Source organism: Asparagus officinalis, chromosome 1, assembly GCF_001876935.1.
Source record: "Asparagus officinalis chromosome 1, Aspof.V1, whole genome shotgun sequence".
Lineage (NCBI taxonomy): Eukaryota > Viridiplantae > Streptophyta > Magnoliopsida > Asparagales > Asparagaceae > Asparagus > Asparagus officinalis.
In genome coordinates, this window is record NC_033794.1 from 109,076,113 (window position 1) to 109,090,713 (window position 14,601).

The 14,601-nt window shown below is 36.5% G+C and overlaps 1 protein-coding gene across 4 annotated transcripts; it reads left to right on the forward strand.

The window, feature by feature from the left end:
- Positions 466-13,569, forward strand: LOC109828925 (periodic tryptophan protein 1 homolog). Of its 4 annotated transcripts, none has more exons than XM_020395919.1 (17): positions 466-699; positions 1,932-2,004; positions 2,152-2,271; positions 2,352-2,545; positions 3,237-3,316; positions 3,892-3,993; positions 6,556-6,679; positions 7,613-7,671; positions 7,798-7,842; positions 8,294-8,364; positions 8,453-8,549; positions 10,564-10,638; positions 11,739-11,837; positions 12,026-12,169; positions 12,258-12,287; positions 12,364-12,426; positions 13,171-13,569. In XM_020395919.1, exons 3-17 carry the CDS (start codon positions 2,168-2,170, stop codon positions 13,312-13,314), a joined length of 1,431 nt encoding a protein of 476 aa, XP_020251508.1. In that variant the 5' UTR covers positions 466-699; positions 1,932-2,004; positions 2,152-2,167; the 3' UTR covers positions 13,315-13,569. The 4 variants fall into 4 exon arrangements, with proteins under 4 accessions (XP_020251508.1, XP_020251510.1, XP_020251507.1 ...); XM_020395921.1 differs by having other exon boundaries at positions 2,152-2,265; XM_020395918.1 differs by lacking the exon at positions 1,932-2,004.

Here is a 14,601-nt window from a genome sequence, read left to right on the forward strand (position 1 = left end):
GGCTAAAAAGGAGAAGAAGATAATTTTGGCTATAATTTTTCTAGTGTTAGCTAATTGGAAGTAGAATTTTCTAGAGAGGATATGGAAACGATATGGTTGCAGTGTGGGAGATACGTTATGCAAAGAGCTTGTAGATACGAGATGGTGGCAGTTGTGGAGGTACGTTATGCAAAGGACGTGTAATTATAATTATCCCGGGTGAAATTATCCTCAAGGCTAGTAAACAGCATTTTAAAAGCGGCCCAGGCGCCCGCGTAGGCGTAAGTGGGCCTTCCAGCTGCCTAAAATTAGCGTGTCGTTGGCACCCCGCCTAATGGATGGGCATCCAGCTTAAAAAAACAAAACAGGGAAAAATGAAAACAAATGGCAGTAAACCCAAATCAGCCCAGCCCACACCAAAATAGGCCTAACTAATAAGAAAACCCGACCCGTAAACCCGAACAAAACCCCGGAAATCCCCGACCGATCCAACAACCCTAGTCTCCCTCCCGTTCCTCTCCTTCGTCTTTCCTCCGCCACCGCCACCGCCACCACCTCTCCGCTCTCTCCCTCCTCGCCTCCGTCCGCTGCTCCTCTTCCTCTTTCTCCGCCTCGCCGCCGCTGCGTCTTCCTCCTCTCGCCGCTGCTTCTCGCTCTTCAACAACTCCCCCGTCGCTGCTCCTCCCTCGACACTGCTCCGGCCGCCTACGACTTGATTAGGTAAACTGTTTTGATCAAATTTGTTATTTTTTTAGTTCTTTTTTTGCTTCTGACTTTTTATTTGATCTAACTCCCTGTTATGAATGGGTGATTAACTATTCATTTTAACTTTTTAATTTTATGTTCACAAAGTCAATTTGAGCTGGGTTACTTAGTTTGCTGTTAACTTAATTCATAACTAGTTAATTAAATTGATAATAGGACAGCCATAATGCATGATTGATTACGTTGGATATGTTGGTGTTTCGTAGTATTTAGTATTTACTATTTTTTTGTCAATTATTTTAATTAAATAACAATAAATAGAAAAATGCCTAGGCCTCTAAGCAGCCTAGCGCTTTTTGTAACATGTAAACTCATATGAGAACTTGTCTTAATATTGCGCTTCCACCCTTCCTGCAGTCTAACATATCCCCAAGTGTACTTGCGAGTTCTCAAACACAATTTCTCGATGCCATTGCCAGCCGGGGAGCCGCAATAGTGTCTAGCTAGTGGTGGCATAGGACAACATTAGATTGTCTACTTTATACATATTTTATTTATTTATTTTTACTTGTATTTACTACTTACGACACCATCAGAATTAGGTTAGGACACCACTAAAAGATATAAAATTATAAATTTATCATTGTAGATTCCAAAATACAACCATAATAAATTATATGGGGACATCATTATGACAAAATCCTTGGCTTGCCACTATCCATTGTCCATGAGTTTTAGCTCACATTGCCCATTGGTTTTGTCTCTATCACAAGCGGAAAGATGAGGGGACGAGTTTTTTTCTCTCTCAAAGACATTATACTTATTTGTTATTTACATCTAGCGAGGTCCATCAGAAAAATTTAGATGCTTAGGAGGGTGATGTGAGACACCCAAAGTTTTGAGGGACATGTTTTCTCTCCTTTCAATGACATTTTGGCTATGTGTCATGCACATGAAGGGTTCAATTGGGAAAATTTCAACATTGGGTTTTTTTTTGGGGGGTGGGGGGTGGGGGAGGGGGGTTAGATGCCTAAAGTCAGGTTGTTTGGTGGCAAAAAAAAGTTTAGGGGGTTTAGTGGGAGACTTGCAAAGTTTGTGGGCTTTTGTGAAATTTACCCTTATTTTCGTGCTGCATGTGATTCGGATACTCATGATTCCGAATCCGACCCGTTTCTACTATCCTCTCCTCCTCTTCCATCCCCATCATCCTCTAAAACACTAATTAACCCTTTACTTCCAATCTCCAGCCGCCTTCTTCTCTCTCTCCCCAAAGTAGGTATCACCGGTGGGCTTTGCAAACTTCAATCTTTGGAATTTTAAGTAAGTTCAAGGGACTCTCTCTGTATGATTCATTGAAATAGTTGCATTTTTCTAGTTAAGTATCTTAAAAGCTTCATTTTTTTTCATTTTTAATCTAATAGTTAACTGCAAAGCTCTTATCTTTTTTTTATTTCATCGTGGATCCAGCTGTTAATTGTAGAAAATGATCGCTGCTGTATGTTGGGTCCCCAAGGGGGTCGCCAAGATTGTCCCCGAGGAGGCCACTGAGCCAGACTCCAATGAAGAAATCGAGGAAGCAAAGCAAGAGTTCATGATCTGTTTTCCTCCTTTTCTGATTGCTTTAGTTTTATTTATTTATTGAAATAGGGTTTAAACTTTGATTGCAGTGAAGCAAGTGAAGAGGAGAAGGATGAGGGGGAAATGGATGTGGACGGTTCTGAAGAGGGGGATGAAGTTGCCCGTGCATTAGCTGCTGTTGAGGGCCTCGGAAAGAGTAAAGGAAACAAGAGCTCTACCGATGTAAATGACATTGCTAGTCGGCTTAATGAGCTCATGAGCGGCTATGATAACGAGGATGACGGTAACTTCTTCAACTATTGGCCATTAGGCTTTGTATTGTAAGTTTCATGTGTTAGATTATCTTGGGTTTGGCTTATTTGTATACAACCACAACAACAGTTCCAAATATTTTGGGTAGGCTACACAGAATCCTCCCATTTGTGGCTATCTCCTCCATTGAGTTAATTATTAATGTACCCTCCTCCATTTCTTCATGCAAGTTCTCTTAGACCAACCTCCGTTCCTCCTTGTCACAATAACTATAATCTTATCACTTCTCCTAAGTTCCTAACTCTCACAACCAGTTCATTTTGTGCCCATTTGTGTTGTAATGAAATTTCATGTGGTAGATTATATTGGGCTTCAACTTGAGTTATTTACAACAACAATGGCAATAACAACAAAAGGGCTTTAATCCCAAAATTTTAACAACGGAGCCTTTATCCCAAAATTTTGGATCGGCTACCAGAATCATATTGTTCCATTCAGTTTCGTTAAGGATATTGCTTCAGTTAAGTTAAACTATATCCTTTTTATTTGCTTCAACCAAGTCTTGTTAGGCCTACCTCTGGTCCTCCTTGCCTCATTAACTATAATTTATTATATTTTCCTAATTGATGCTGTAGCGTCCATTTAGGTTTATAATGTAACTTTCATGTGTTAGATTATATTATAGTTTTAACTATTTTATATGCTCTGTGTAAATCTTTTAGTCCCTGATTGCATTGCTGCTGGAGTGGGCAACCTTTACTACCCGAGTAATGACATGGACCCTTATTTGCAAGACAAAGATGTGAGTAATTTAGTTAGTGTTAATTATAGAAAACCCCTCTGAACTTTTTGCAGAGTTGCAGTAAACCCCCTCAACATTTTTCCACTAAATCCCCCGAACTTTAGGAGTTATTGGACACAAACGTCCAGAACATATTTATTTCACTTAGTCTTGCCTGAAAACTTATCTTTTAATCCCCATATTAGTACCATCAATTCTAATGTCATTAGGTAAGCACAAGACAAAAAAAGAGGACAAATAATTCCTTCCCCTAGGAAAATACCCTTTTATTGAAAAGGAGAATTTGAGACTAAAGGATTATTTTCAACTTTTTTTGGCCACATACTTGCCGCATGAGATGTTTGAATCGATGATGCTAATTGGAGATTAAATGAGAAATTTTTAGGTAAATAAATAAGTTTAGGGGAGCTGTGTGCAATAACCTCTAAAGTTTAGGGGGGTTTAGCGGAATAAAAAAAGTTGAGAGGGGTTTACTGCAACTCCCCAAAGTTCAGGCGAGTTTTATGTTTCAAATCTCAAACATTAATATATTATATATAGTTCTCTTATTAATATGTCATGATGGGTTGGAACAGGATGATGAGGACGAAGAGATTGATGACATGGTCATTAAGCCAACAGATGCAGTGATAGTTTCTGCATGTACTGATGAGGAGGATGAGTATAGTTATCTCCAGGCATGTAATTACTTATGAACTCATATGTTTCTCTTACCTTTTATTTTTTTGCTGAATAATTAAATCTCTTCTTATAGAAGAAATTATGGTGTTAACTGTGCATACCACAAGCTATTATTTGAAGCAATAACTATCTTATCAACACAAAGATAGTTGAATGCTTAGTGCACTATGCCTATCTGGATGGAGAAGCATGAATCCTGGTGAACTCGTATTGACAAAACATGGAAACTGGTCTTGCTTTGTTTGTTCATTCGTTTTTAAGTTAGTTCCTTATACATGGTTGTTCTATGATTGGTCCAGACCTATGCCTTTAGAGTTCATTTGTGGATATTTCAGATAGATGGGAGGTAAAAATTCTGAGCATGATCATGATCATGCATGACTATGGCTGATAAGTTGTGTTAGGTTTCGGTCATTTTTATCAAAGACGTGTGACTCATTGCGCCTCATGTGCCTTGCGATGCATGGCGGTGGCGAAGAACCCGGATCTAATGCGGCATAGCATTTTTGCATCTTGCAGGTGCAAGGGCACTTCCACGGGGCGCGTGCATGGCATAGTGGCCATAGCCTCATATAGTTTTGTTCTTTAACATTTCAGTCGGGTCTTTGTACTTGATAACCCATATCCCAAGAAGAAAAGTAAAACTCATTAGGCCATTTTAGTAGCCTGATTGAGAACCCTAACTCGTTTTTTGTTTACTATTTGATCTTGTTTTGGCATTGGTCTTGATTTGACTTTTGAATTAGAAAATTATGAACTTTCGTATTATGTTGGATGTGTTAGAATTTTGAATTAAGACCTTATTTTGTGATTTGATAGTAAAATTTATTTATCTTGACACAATTTTATGTGAAAATTCCTAAAGATATTCTTTCATGCTTGATTATCTATATTGAAAAATTATGTGTGCGGTGTGTGCTTTGCTTCACTCGGCCGCACGCATTTCACTGTGCCTTGCCCATGTGCGCATAAAGGGACTTTGTGCCCCGCATTGCATATCACACTTGGTAACATTGGTTTCGGTTGATACGAAGGTTGCACTCTGATGACTTTCTAAAATTATACATTTACAAATAGCTTGGCCGGACACAAAAGTGTTTCTCAAACACAAATCAATCCAAATGGTAGCTGATTTTGATTCGGCATGAGGAGGAAACAAGTTATCAGGTTGAGTGATATGTTCAACTTATGACAAAATGTTTCAACTTAAACTAATAATTATTGTCTACATATCCTTGTTTGAGTTCTTCATTGTTTTTTTTTAATTTTGAAGCCCCGATCACAAGTTGATTCTAATTTGGTGCGAGGATAATGATCTTCCTCTTATATGTTGCAGACCACATGAACAATAACCTTGAATTACTTTCAGTTTTTAGTCACCTATCTTCTGTTAAGCCATCTCACATAAAAAAAAATTACAGTACGCCTATCATAACATTAAATTAATACTTAATTAACTGTTCTGAGAGCATGATCCTAGTTTGCCTTAATATTCGAGATATGCTTCAGTTATGCTTTGCTCTGTGTAACAGGGCAACCTTATTAAAAGTGAAAGAATATAAGATAAAAGATCCTGCATGATGATATAGAAAGGCAAAAAAAGGATGACGAAGAATGGAAGGTATATATCGTCAAGCAACAACTAGGTTAGAGGAGGTGGGAGACAGGAGAATGAATTGTGTTCTGAGACCACAAACTTCCTTGCTTTTTTGTAATCCTATGTATGCCTGCTGCTTCAATATGATTGATGGAATATTTTTCTGAGAAAAGTTTTTCAGGTAGCACACTTGTATGCAGTGTGTAGACCCAACTATTGTGACTGATTCTTGAACTTATGTTTAGTTGCATAATCATGTAAATTCTGGGCCCTATTGAATTGAACTCATCCCATTTGCACATTGTAACATAGAAGATATGAGAAATAGTAAACCATTAAGTTGCAGTTTGAGGTTTAATCTAGCTTGATTTTTATTAATTAAATGTCTAGATTGTTGAACTAATATCAGAGAGCCCATGACCACCATGCTTATGATTAGATCATTTTATGTCAACTTTCCTGGTCATATATTCACCTCAGTACAAGAAAACTTTACTAAAATTTATCTGTCTGGACAATTTTAACAATTTTCAAACACTGAGATTAGCATTTGCATCCATTTAAAAACATCTAGGGCATGGATATAAAGGTTAGCTGGAGCTAAGGTTTCATTATTTTTGTCTTTATTTACTGGTTTAAATGCAGAGCCTGCAATTCTTTATTCTCACTTGACAATGCTAATACTTAAGCATTTTTTTCCTTGATACCTCAATTGTTGAAAACAAGGGATAAGACTTGCTGCTTTTACCAATGTTTATTACTCTTTTATGCTACTTCCTGATGGGTAGTTATTGATAGAAGAATATTTACTTATGAATTAATTGTCTTTACGTTCTTGGGTTTTCGATTATACTTGGTGCAATTACATGAAGGGGACTTTAGGCTTCGGCAAACTGTTAGTTCTACAGTCCTTCATCAGTGTATGGTCTTAACCACTTAATTTTTTTTATCCAAATGGCAGGTTTCAATTTATGAAGAATCTGAAGATGGGGAATCTAATATGTTCACTCATCAGGAGAAAATCCTATCTGCTTTTCCACTCTGCACGGCCTGGCTTGATTTTAAACCTGGAAGTGAGGATAAAGGTACCAGAAGCTTTGCTGACCCTCTCTTTCTTTCTCACAAAACACACACACACATGCAGTGGCGGATCCATAATCCTTTTTTTTTGGGTGTGTGTGTGTGTGTGTGTGTGTGTGGATAACAAGTATCTATTAAATCAACTGGGATTGAATTGACGCAAATAGTTTCCAAGTTCTGTTTGCACAAATTTATGTTGGCGTGGTAGACAAGGTCCTTTATGTAAATAAATTATTGAGGTGATATCTAAAATATTCGGTTGAAGTGTACCTGCTTTCAAGTTTACTCCATTGTTTTGTTTTGTACTAGGTTGTAAATTCTCAAGATTGTTTAAATTTGGAATAATTGATGCTTGATGCTCCGTTAGTGGCTTTTTCTTGAGATATTTGTTCACAACTAAAATAGAGTTAAGCAAGATAATCAATATCAAACTATTATTCTAATTAATCAATATTTGCTTTTTTTAACTTATATTTAGTTGCCAATTCTCACATGTTTTCCTTTCTACAATGTCTAATTTCTATATGACTCAAATTCTCGAATTAAAGAATAATCTATTAACCATATATTCCTTTTACACTTTGGTATACTTGAATTTTTAGTGAAACAGATAAAACTAATTTAGTGATTTGTATTCTTGATATATTAAATTTTTTTGAATTTTGTTTAGGTTTTATTATTTTTAATTTGAATGAGGGAGGGAGGGAGGGTATTACTAGCGTTTAAGTGTAAATTTTAAAAATTTTAGGGGGTGTAGCGAGGCTTTAAATAATCCGCCCTTGTATATATGGCAAAGTATGCTAAATAAGCTCTCTTATTGTGTTATTTGCATTCATTTGTGAGGTTTTTGTAAGTATCCTTGATTTGGTTTATGAATAATTAGAAACTTCTGATGTTCTTTTGTTTCACCTTTGGTTTATTATTTTGAAAACTGGCAGGAAACTTTATAGCTGTTGGTACCATGGAACCGGCTATTGAAATTTGGGACCTTGATTTGGTACGCATTCAGGATAATGTAGACTTGTTAGGGCTGTTGTTCTAACACTCCTCTTTATCTTTCTTTTTCCGCATTACGACACTACCATCCTAACCCTTACTGCCTTTTCTTGTTTTCTATGAACAGATCAAGGAGGAGAATCCATCTATGGCATTGGGGGGAAGATCAGAGGTAAGTCATTCTGTCAAGGAATTTAAGCAAGTCTGTTACCGGCATTGATATCAAATCTACCCTGTGACATTTTTTTATTGCACGATTCTCATTTTTTCTGGACAAGTTCATCATACCAGCCTTTGTCTTATGCGTCTTCTGTAATATTTCACAAAGCTTTGTGTTCATTTAGGACTTAAATCTGGACTAAGACCATGTTGTTACAAAAAATGGCCAATAATTTAGTGTCTGCTTGAAGTCTTACTTGCTATACCATTCTCTTTTAAGCTTTGAGAAAACTGAAATAGAGGTCTCAATTTTTGAGAAACACGTCTGCTTAAACTTTTATTAATACATTTTAAACTTTTTTTGGGTTACACAAGGATATTGCATCTCTTAGTGGATGTGATTCTTCGACTGAGGCAAATAATGTTGCAAGTCTTAAGCATTGTATTTTATTTTGTATCTGCAGAAATCTGGGAAGTACAAATCAGGTAGTCACAAAGGATCTGTGCTTGGTCTTGCATGGAATAAAGAGTTCCGGTGAGTACTATCCTGATTAATGATAATCCAACACTTTAGAGTTGTCACCATCATCCTGGAACTCTGATCTATTTGCCTTGAAATCCAGGAATGTACTTGCTAGTGCGAGTGCTGACAAATCTGTCAAGATCTGGGATTTGGAGAAGAGGAAATGTGTTGCCACAGCCAAGCACCACACAGACAAGGCAAGTCATTATACTTTCATCTGATATGCTTTCATCCTTTCTGAATATACTAGAAGCTAAATGTATCACATTTGGAGACTGATTGTTGATGCGCTGACCATCTAATTGTACTTGCCTGTCGTTAATACTGAGAGTGCTAATTTGGATATCAGATATTAGTTATGCCTGTGCTGCTCTTTGAACTTTTGGAAACTTTTTGGTCCTTGATATTGTTGTCCCTTGTTTCACTAAATTCTTCTAACGTTTCCATTTGATTTTGCCTTGTGCTTTACTCCTGCTATATTCACCTTGATTTTCTCTTGTAGCAAGTTTACAAGGTTAGATGCAGTAGAGAGAAATCAGTGTTCTTTGTACCGCAGAGTGTGAATTGGGATAGGATCTTGTTAACTTACCAACTAAAAGGAAACTTTATAAACAGAGCCTTCGAGGACTAAATTGTTTTCTAAGGTTTTTGATGACACAAGGTCAGATTGATTCTAGAAGGTATTTAGGGATCTTGTACTCTTGACGGGAAGAGTCTATAAAACAGCTACTCAACTAAAAGTGCTTCATAGTAAGAATGTTGTTGGTCAATTAAGAAAGAACTTGTCAAGAAAACAAGTTTAGCTGTAAGAATGATGACTTGTACGAGGATCAAGCAGTAAGGGATAGGATAAGGATCAAGTGCATCCGTAAGCAGTTAGTGGTAGTGCCTACTTAGGATCACTGTACGTCAGAATTGTTTTAGATGGTTTGAGAATTTTAACAAAGTACCTGTGCTAATCAGGAGTTACAGTATCATAGTTAACAGGAACTTAATAAAAAGAGGATTCTTGCAGGTGAACCCTTTTGGTTGAATGGAGTTTTTGTTGCTTCAAAATTTTCTGCTTCTTTAGGAGTCATCTTCTATTATGAATGCAGATTTCTATGCACACATGTACACTTCTTTTTATCTTTTTGAAGAAAATACATTCTTATCTTTAATCTACGTCTATTATGGAAGTAGAGTTCTACGCTGGTAAAGGTAGTTAAAATGGTATCTTAAATATTTGATGATGGAGATGACCCTTAACAGAACTTAATATAAAGAGGATTTATGCAGGCGAAAGCCCCGAAACCAAAAGGCTGAATGAAGTTTTTGTTGTTGTTCTAAGTTCTGCTGCTGCTTTAGGAGTCACCATCTATTATGAAAACAGAACTTTCACACACATGTACATTTCTTTTTACCTTCTGACAGAAAGTACGTTCTTATCTTTAATCTGCTATTGGAGTTGTCCATGGTATGATGAACTTGGCTACGTTCATTTTAGATGCAAAATACCTATTTCAGCATACAGTGGATTAAAATTTGTTAAATTTATTTTCCACAGTTCTAGTGAGGATGGCCTCCCAAATCCCTAGACTACCTCACTCTCCCGCTCTTCCATTTTTGGGGAAAAAAAGGAAAAAAGGGCGGAAAAACAACTTTTCTTCTTTTTCCTTCGCTCTCTTGTGCACCAACTCTCTCATAAACTAAAAACTTGTATCTAATTCAACACTGCCTGACATTAACATGGAGAAGCTGAAATTAATTTGAAGATGTATGCTATACTTCACCAATAACCCTCTCTTTAAGAAGGGCGATGTACATAAAGTGTCATTTTTGGATTCGGTGTTACTATGACTAGTTTTCATTCACTTGGGGTCTTTAGGCATAATGGGCAGACATAGCTTGTTTGTGTCTCCATTTACTTGTGAAGCCAGTCTTCTGCGGTTCAAAAAACATTGTCTGAGAATTTATTTAGGAAACATATTGTATGTTTCACCTAAAACAGAGAAGTATGCAAATTCTCAGTCCTGGATGAAAATTTATTAAGATGGTGTTTCTTGCTATTTGCTATTTGAACAAGTGCAAATAAACTTTCTTGATTCATCATCTGACTACATGATTATTCTGCAACACTACCAGACTTTTCAAACAACTGTTAACCATACCACTGCTTAGTAATTTAGTGACATAAAATTGTCTCTGATGATTCTTTTGACATCTTTACAGGTTCAAGCCGTCGTATGGAACCGGCATTCAGCAGAATCACTTATCAGTGGGTCTTTTGATCGATCAATTGTCATGGTAAGGAATCATTTTGTATCTATTTATGGGTGTTGGACACAATTATCTATTAAGTAATGGAGGTTCAGCTTTACCTTGAGCAAATAAATCTAATTCTGTTTGCTGTCAAGTTTGTATCTTCTTTATTTGCTGTTAATTTCTAGAATCAGATACTTAGATGATGATTTTGTAGGCTTGATTTCTCTCCTAGTCTTTGTGTGGCCAAAGAAGTAGTACAAATTGCTTTTACCTTCTTTCTGCCCTGCATCTGGGGATTGTGTTTTGTTACTCTTCTCAAGTATTCCTCATGCTTTTATTGAATAAAACTTATTTCCTGTTCTTTAGTTTTTATGAAAAATATAGGGGATAACATAATTGGAGTCAATGTGCTCATCATCTAGTCTCAAGTGGGAGGACCAAACTAACTAGTGTTTTCTCTTTTGGTATATATGGGGTAGAAAGATACATCATACTCTAATTAATAGGTGAATTTGGCTATTAGTTATCTACTTATTTCTACGATCATGGTCTTATGTGATTAATTCTTTGATGGCACTAGCAGTTTTGGTACGCCAAGTGGTTGGACAGTGGGTATTTTGGAGGAAAATCTATTTTCACTATGGGCATTGTGAGGCACTTCTGACTTGGAAACAATGCAAGCCCTATTTATGACAATTGATGAAAATGTGCAAACAGATGACCTTTATTAGACTGCTTGAACATGTGAACTTACTCCTGTTTAGTGTTCATATCTTCATCAATGCCACATGTTTCCTTTGGTCTCATCTAGTCTGGTCTAGTCACTTACACCCTCTGAATTCCAGACGACATTATTCCCAACTTGGATTAACATATAATATAGGAGTTACATGATGATAAATTACCTTTTGCTAAGTTTCCATCTAAACTGACGGCAACAAGTTTAACTTCCTCTAGGATTCAGGGGGTGTAAGCAGTATAAAATAGTTTAGGCGGTGTATCCCTAACCATTTTTTAATTTGAAACTATAGAGGCAATTGCAATTCTGACATTTTAATGGCAGATAAAACAATCATGTTATACTTTATATGATCTGTTGTCAATGCTATCGCTAATTGTCCATTATATTTTTTAACATGCAGATGGATTGTAGAAACATGGAAAATCCCAGCAATAAATGGTCTATACCAGCTGATGTTGAGAGCTTAGCGTGGGATCCGCACAATGAGCACAGTTTTGTGGTAAGCTTTGAGTTTAACATTGTTCTTAGGCTTTTCTTTAAACCTTTGGGATCCACACGAGGGAATTTTTTAACAGCAGGGGTTCCTTTTAGGAGCAGTAGACTTGGAAGAATGATTTTATTAAATCTTACATCAATTCCTTTAGTTCAAGTTACTTCTACATTTCTTGTATGTTCAATGTGGTACAGGTTAGTCTTGATAATGGCACAGTTCAAGGTTTTGATGTCAGGACAGCTTCATCTAACTCAGACTCTGGCTCCAAGTCAACTTTTACTCTTCATGCACATGATGCAGCTGTTACTTCTGTTTCTTACAATCCTATTGCACCTAATGTATTTTTCTAGACCCCATAACTCTTACATAGCAAAGGAATTACTATTGTCAGTGACCGTACTTATTACTATTCTGTTTTGGGTGCAGCTTTTTGCCACAGGATCTCTTGATAAAATGGTAAGACTTTTTCTTAATTTCTAATATATGAACCTAAGCATTTGACAAAATTGCTGACTGCAATCGTGTATTTTAGGTGAAGCTCTGGGACTTATCAAACAACCAACCATCATGTGTTGCGTCTCAGAATACTAAATCAGTAAGTCTTTTAGAACTTTTATTTCCTGGTGAAAACCTGCGTTATATCTATCTTATGTATAGGAATAATGGGGTAAGTGAGACTCATGTCATGGATCTAAGGATGGCTCATGCACTTACTGGAAATGGCAATAACGAGTTTAATTTTCTTAATAAATACAGTTGGATGAAAGGAAGACGTGTAGACAAAATTTCATAGAAGAAAATTAATTAGATTATTCATCAACTGTCTTCTTCTTTTCTTTTTCCTTTTTCCTTTTTTGTTTGCTCAGAGGCAGTGTAGTTGCACACTCGCACCGCTTGAAATTTATGGGACAAGTATATAGTAACGAGAAGATGACAATCATGATGTAGTGCCATCTACAGATCAAAATAGTACTCTTATTTTTATCGTTAGGAACAGTGATACTATATATCCAGTGATAAATATAACCCTCATCATTTTGTTTGATGTCGACGGTATACCGAATCCAACAATTCTTGAGTCTTCTGCATGCTATCATTTAAAATTATCATAATTTCTCGGCGCTGTTTAAATTGCGCTTTGTTTTTGGAGGATAGACAAGTTCTCTAAACACTACTTTGATGTCGTAGTGTATTTTTTAAACCTCTACTCTTTTTGGAGTTTAATAATTCAGCTATAGGGCTATAATCACTAGTACTGCTGACTCTGATGTAATCCCAACTTCTGTAACTTCTTCTACCCTTAACTCTTGTGAATGACCTTTAATTAAAACTTTGTCAGGGACGCATTTTTTCAATATCCTTCTCTGAGGATACCCCTTTCCTGCTTGCAATTGGAGGGAAAAAAGGCGGACTTAAAGTATGGGACATATTATCGGAGCCTGCAATTGCTCGAAGTTTTGGGAAATATAGCAAACAAGTTTGATGGGGGTGGGCTCTGCCCGTACATTGAGTTTGTTTCCCTTTCTGTATTTTTTCCTACTTTTGTATCGTTATTAAGTTGGAGATGAGGTTGCAGTTTTGACTTTGGTCGACTAATTTATTACACTTTCACAGATTTTTCCTACCTGTGTGAAATAGTTATTGCTTTAAAAAAGAAAAAAGAAAAAGGAAAACGTTTGTATATGCTCTTGGAGTCGACTCCTTTGTAGGATATAAATAGATACGGTTTTCAGGTTAACAGTATTGCAAAGCTTGCCTGATGTTCTCTATTAAACTGTTTATTGAATTTATATGGCTCGTGAAATATCTATGAATTGATTTTGTTGATAATGACGCTCGGTAGATTACATGAACATCCTACTATCACTTGCTCGCTTGTGACATCTTAATTAGAAATGCGCACGCGTTATGTTTTGCTTCCGTTTACGTTTATAAGAGGAATTCAGATTCATTTTCTTTCGGTGAAAATGGGCGAAAGGTGCTATTTACTTGAAAAACATATAATTCAGAGTTTGCAACTACCATCAAGACTTTAGACGCTATTGGGCAATGCTCAAGGGTCTTTAATTAAGGTTTGATCAAATAAAATCCCATTTACGCTCACTCGGTAACTCGCCTGCCTGCGCTAACTTATATCAGCAAAAATAAATGAACAAGTTTTTGAAATGTATTTGGTCTTGGCTCGTGTTCTCGAGCCTAAGAAGTTATGGCTGTATATCTTTAACGCAGGTTCATGATCCTGGTAGCTTCTCGTCAGAACGTAGAAGCTGAGATGCGTATTGTCTTCAGATGATCGGTTGTTGTTATTGAACTGGGGGCGAGATCCTGCTTCTATTTCATAGTCGACTGCTAGTTATTCATCACGACTCTTTTCGATTCTGAGTTGTAATTAATTAGCTGTGTCTAATCTTTTGTATTTAAGTGGAAAGCATACGTAAGACCAACAACATCGATTTCAATTAAAATAAACACCATTATATAGCTTTCTACTTTCTACGTATTAAACTTAAATTTCTAGGTACGGCTTCATTTGCTCAAATCAATAATGAATGTTCGTGTGAATTCTTTAAGCAATTCTCCCCTCTTCGGGCAAAAGCTTCAGAAACTTTGCGAAAATTTCAAGCTTAAAAACTATGATGTTGTGAAGCTAAATTGAGGAAATTTCTCCTCGATCGCTCACTGAAAAAAGGCAAGCGATTAGTTCCTAGTGGACTTTTTCCCTTAATAAGATCACGGAGTTATGGGAAGCACAAGGAGATCAAACTCTGAG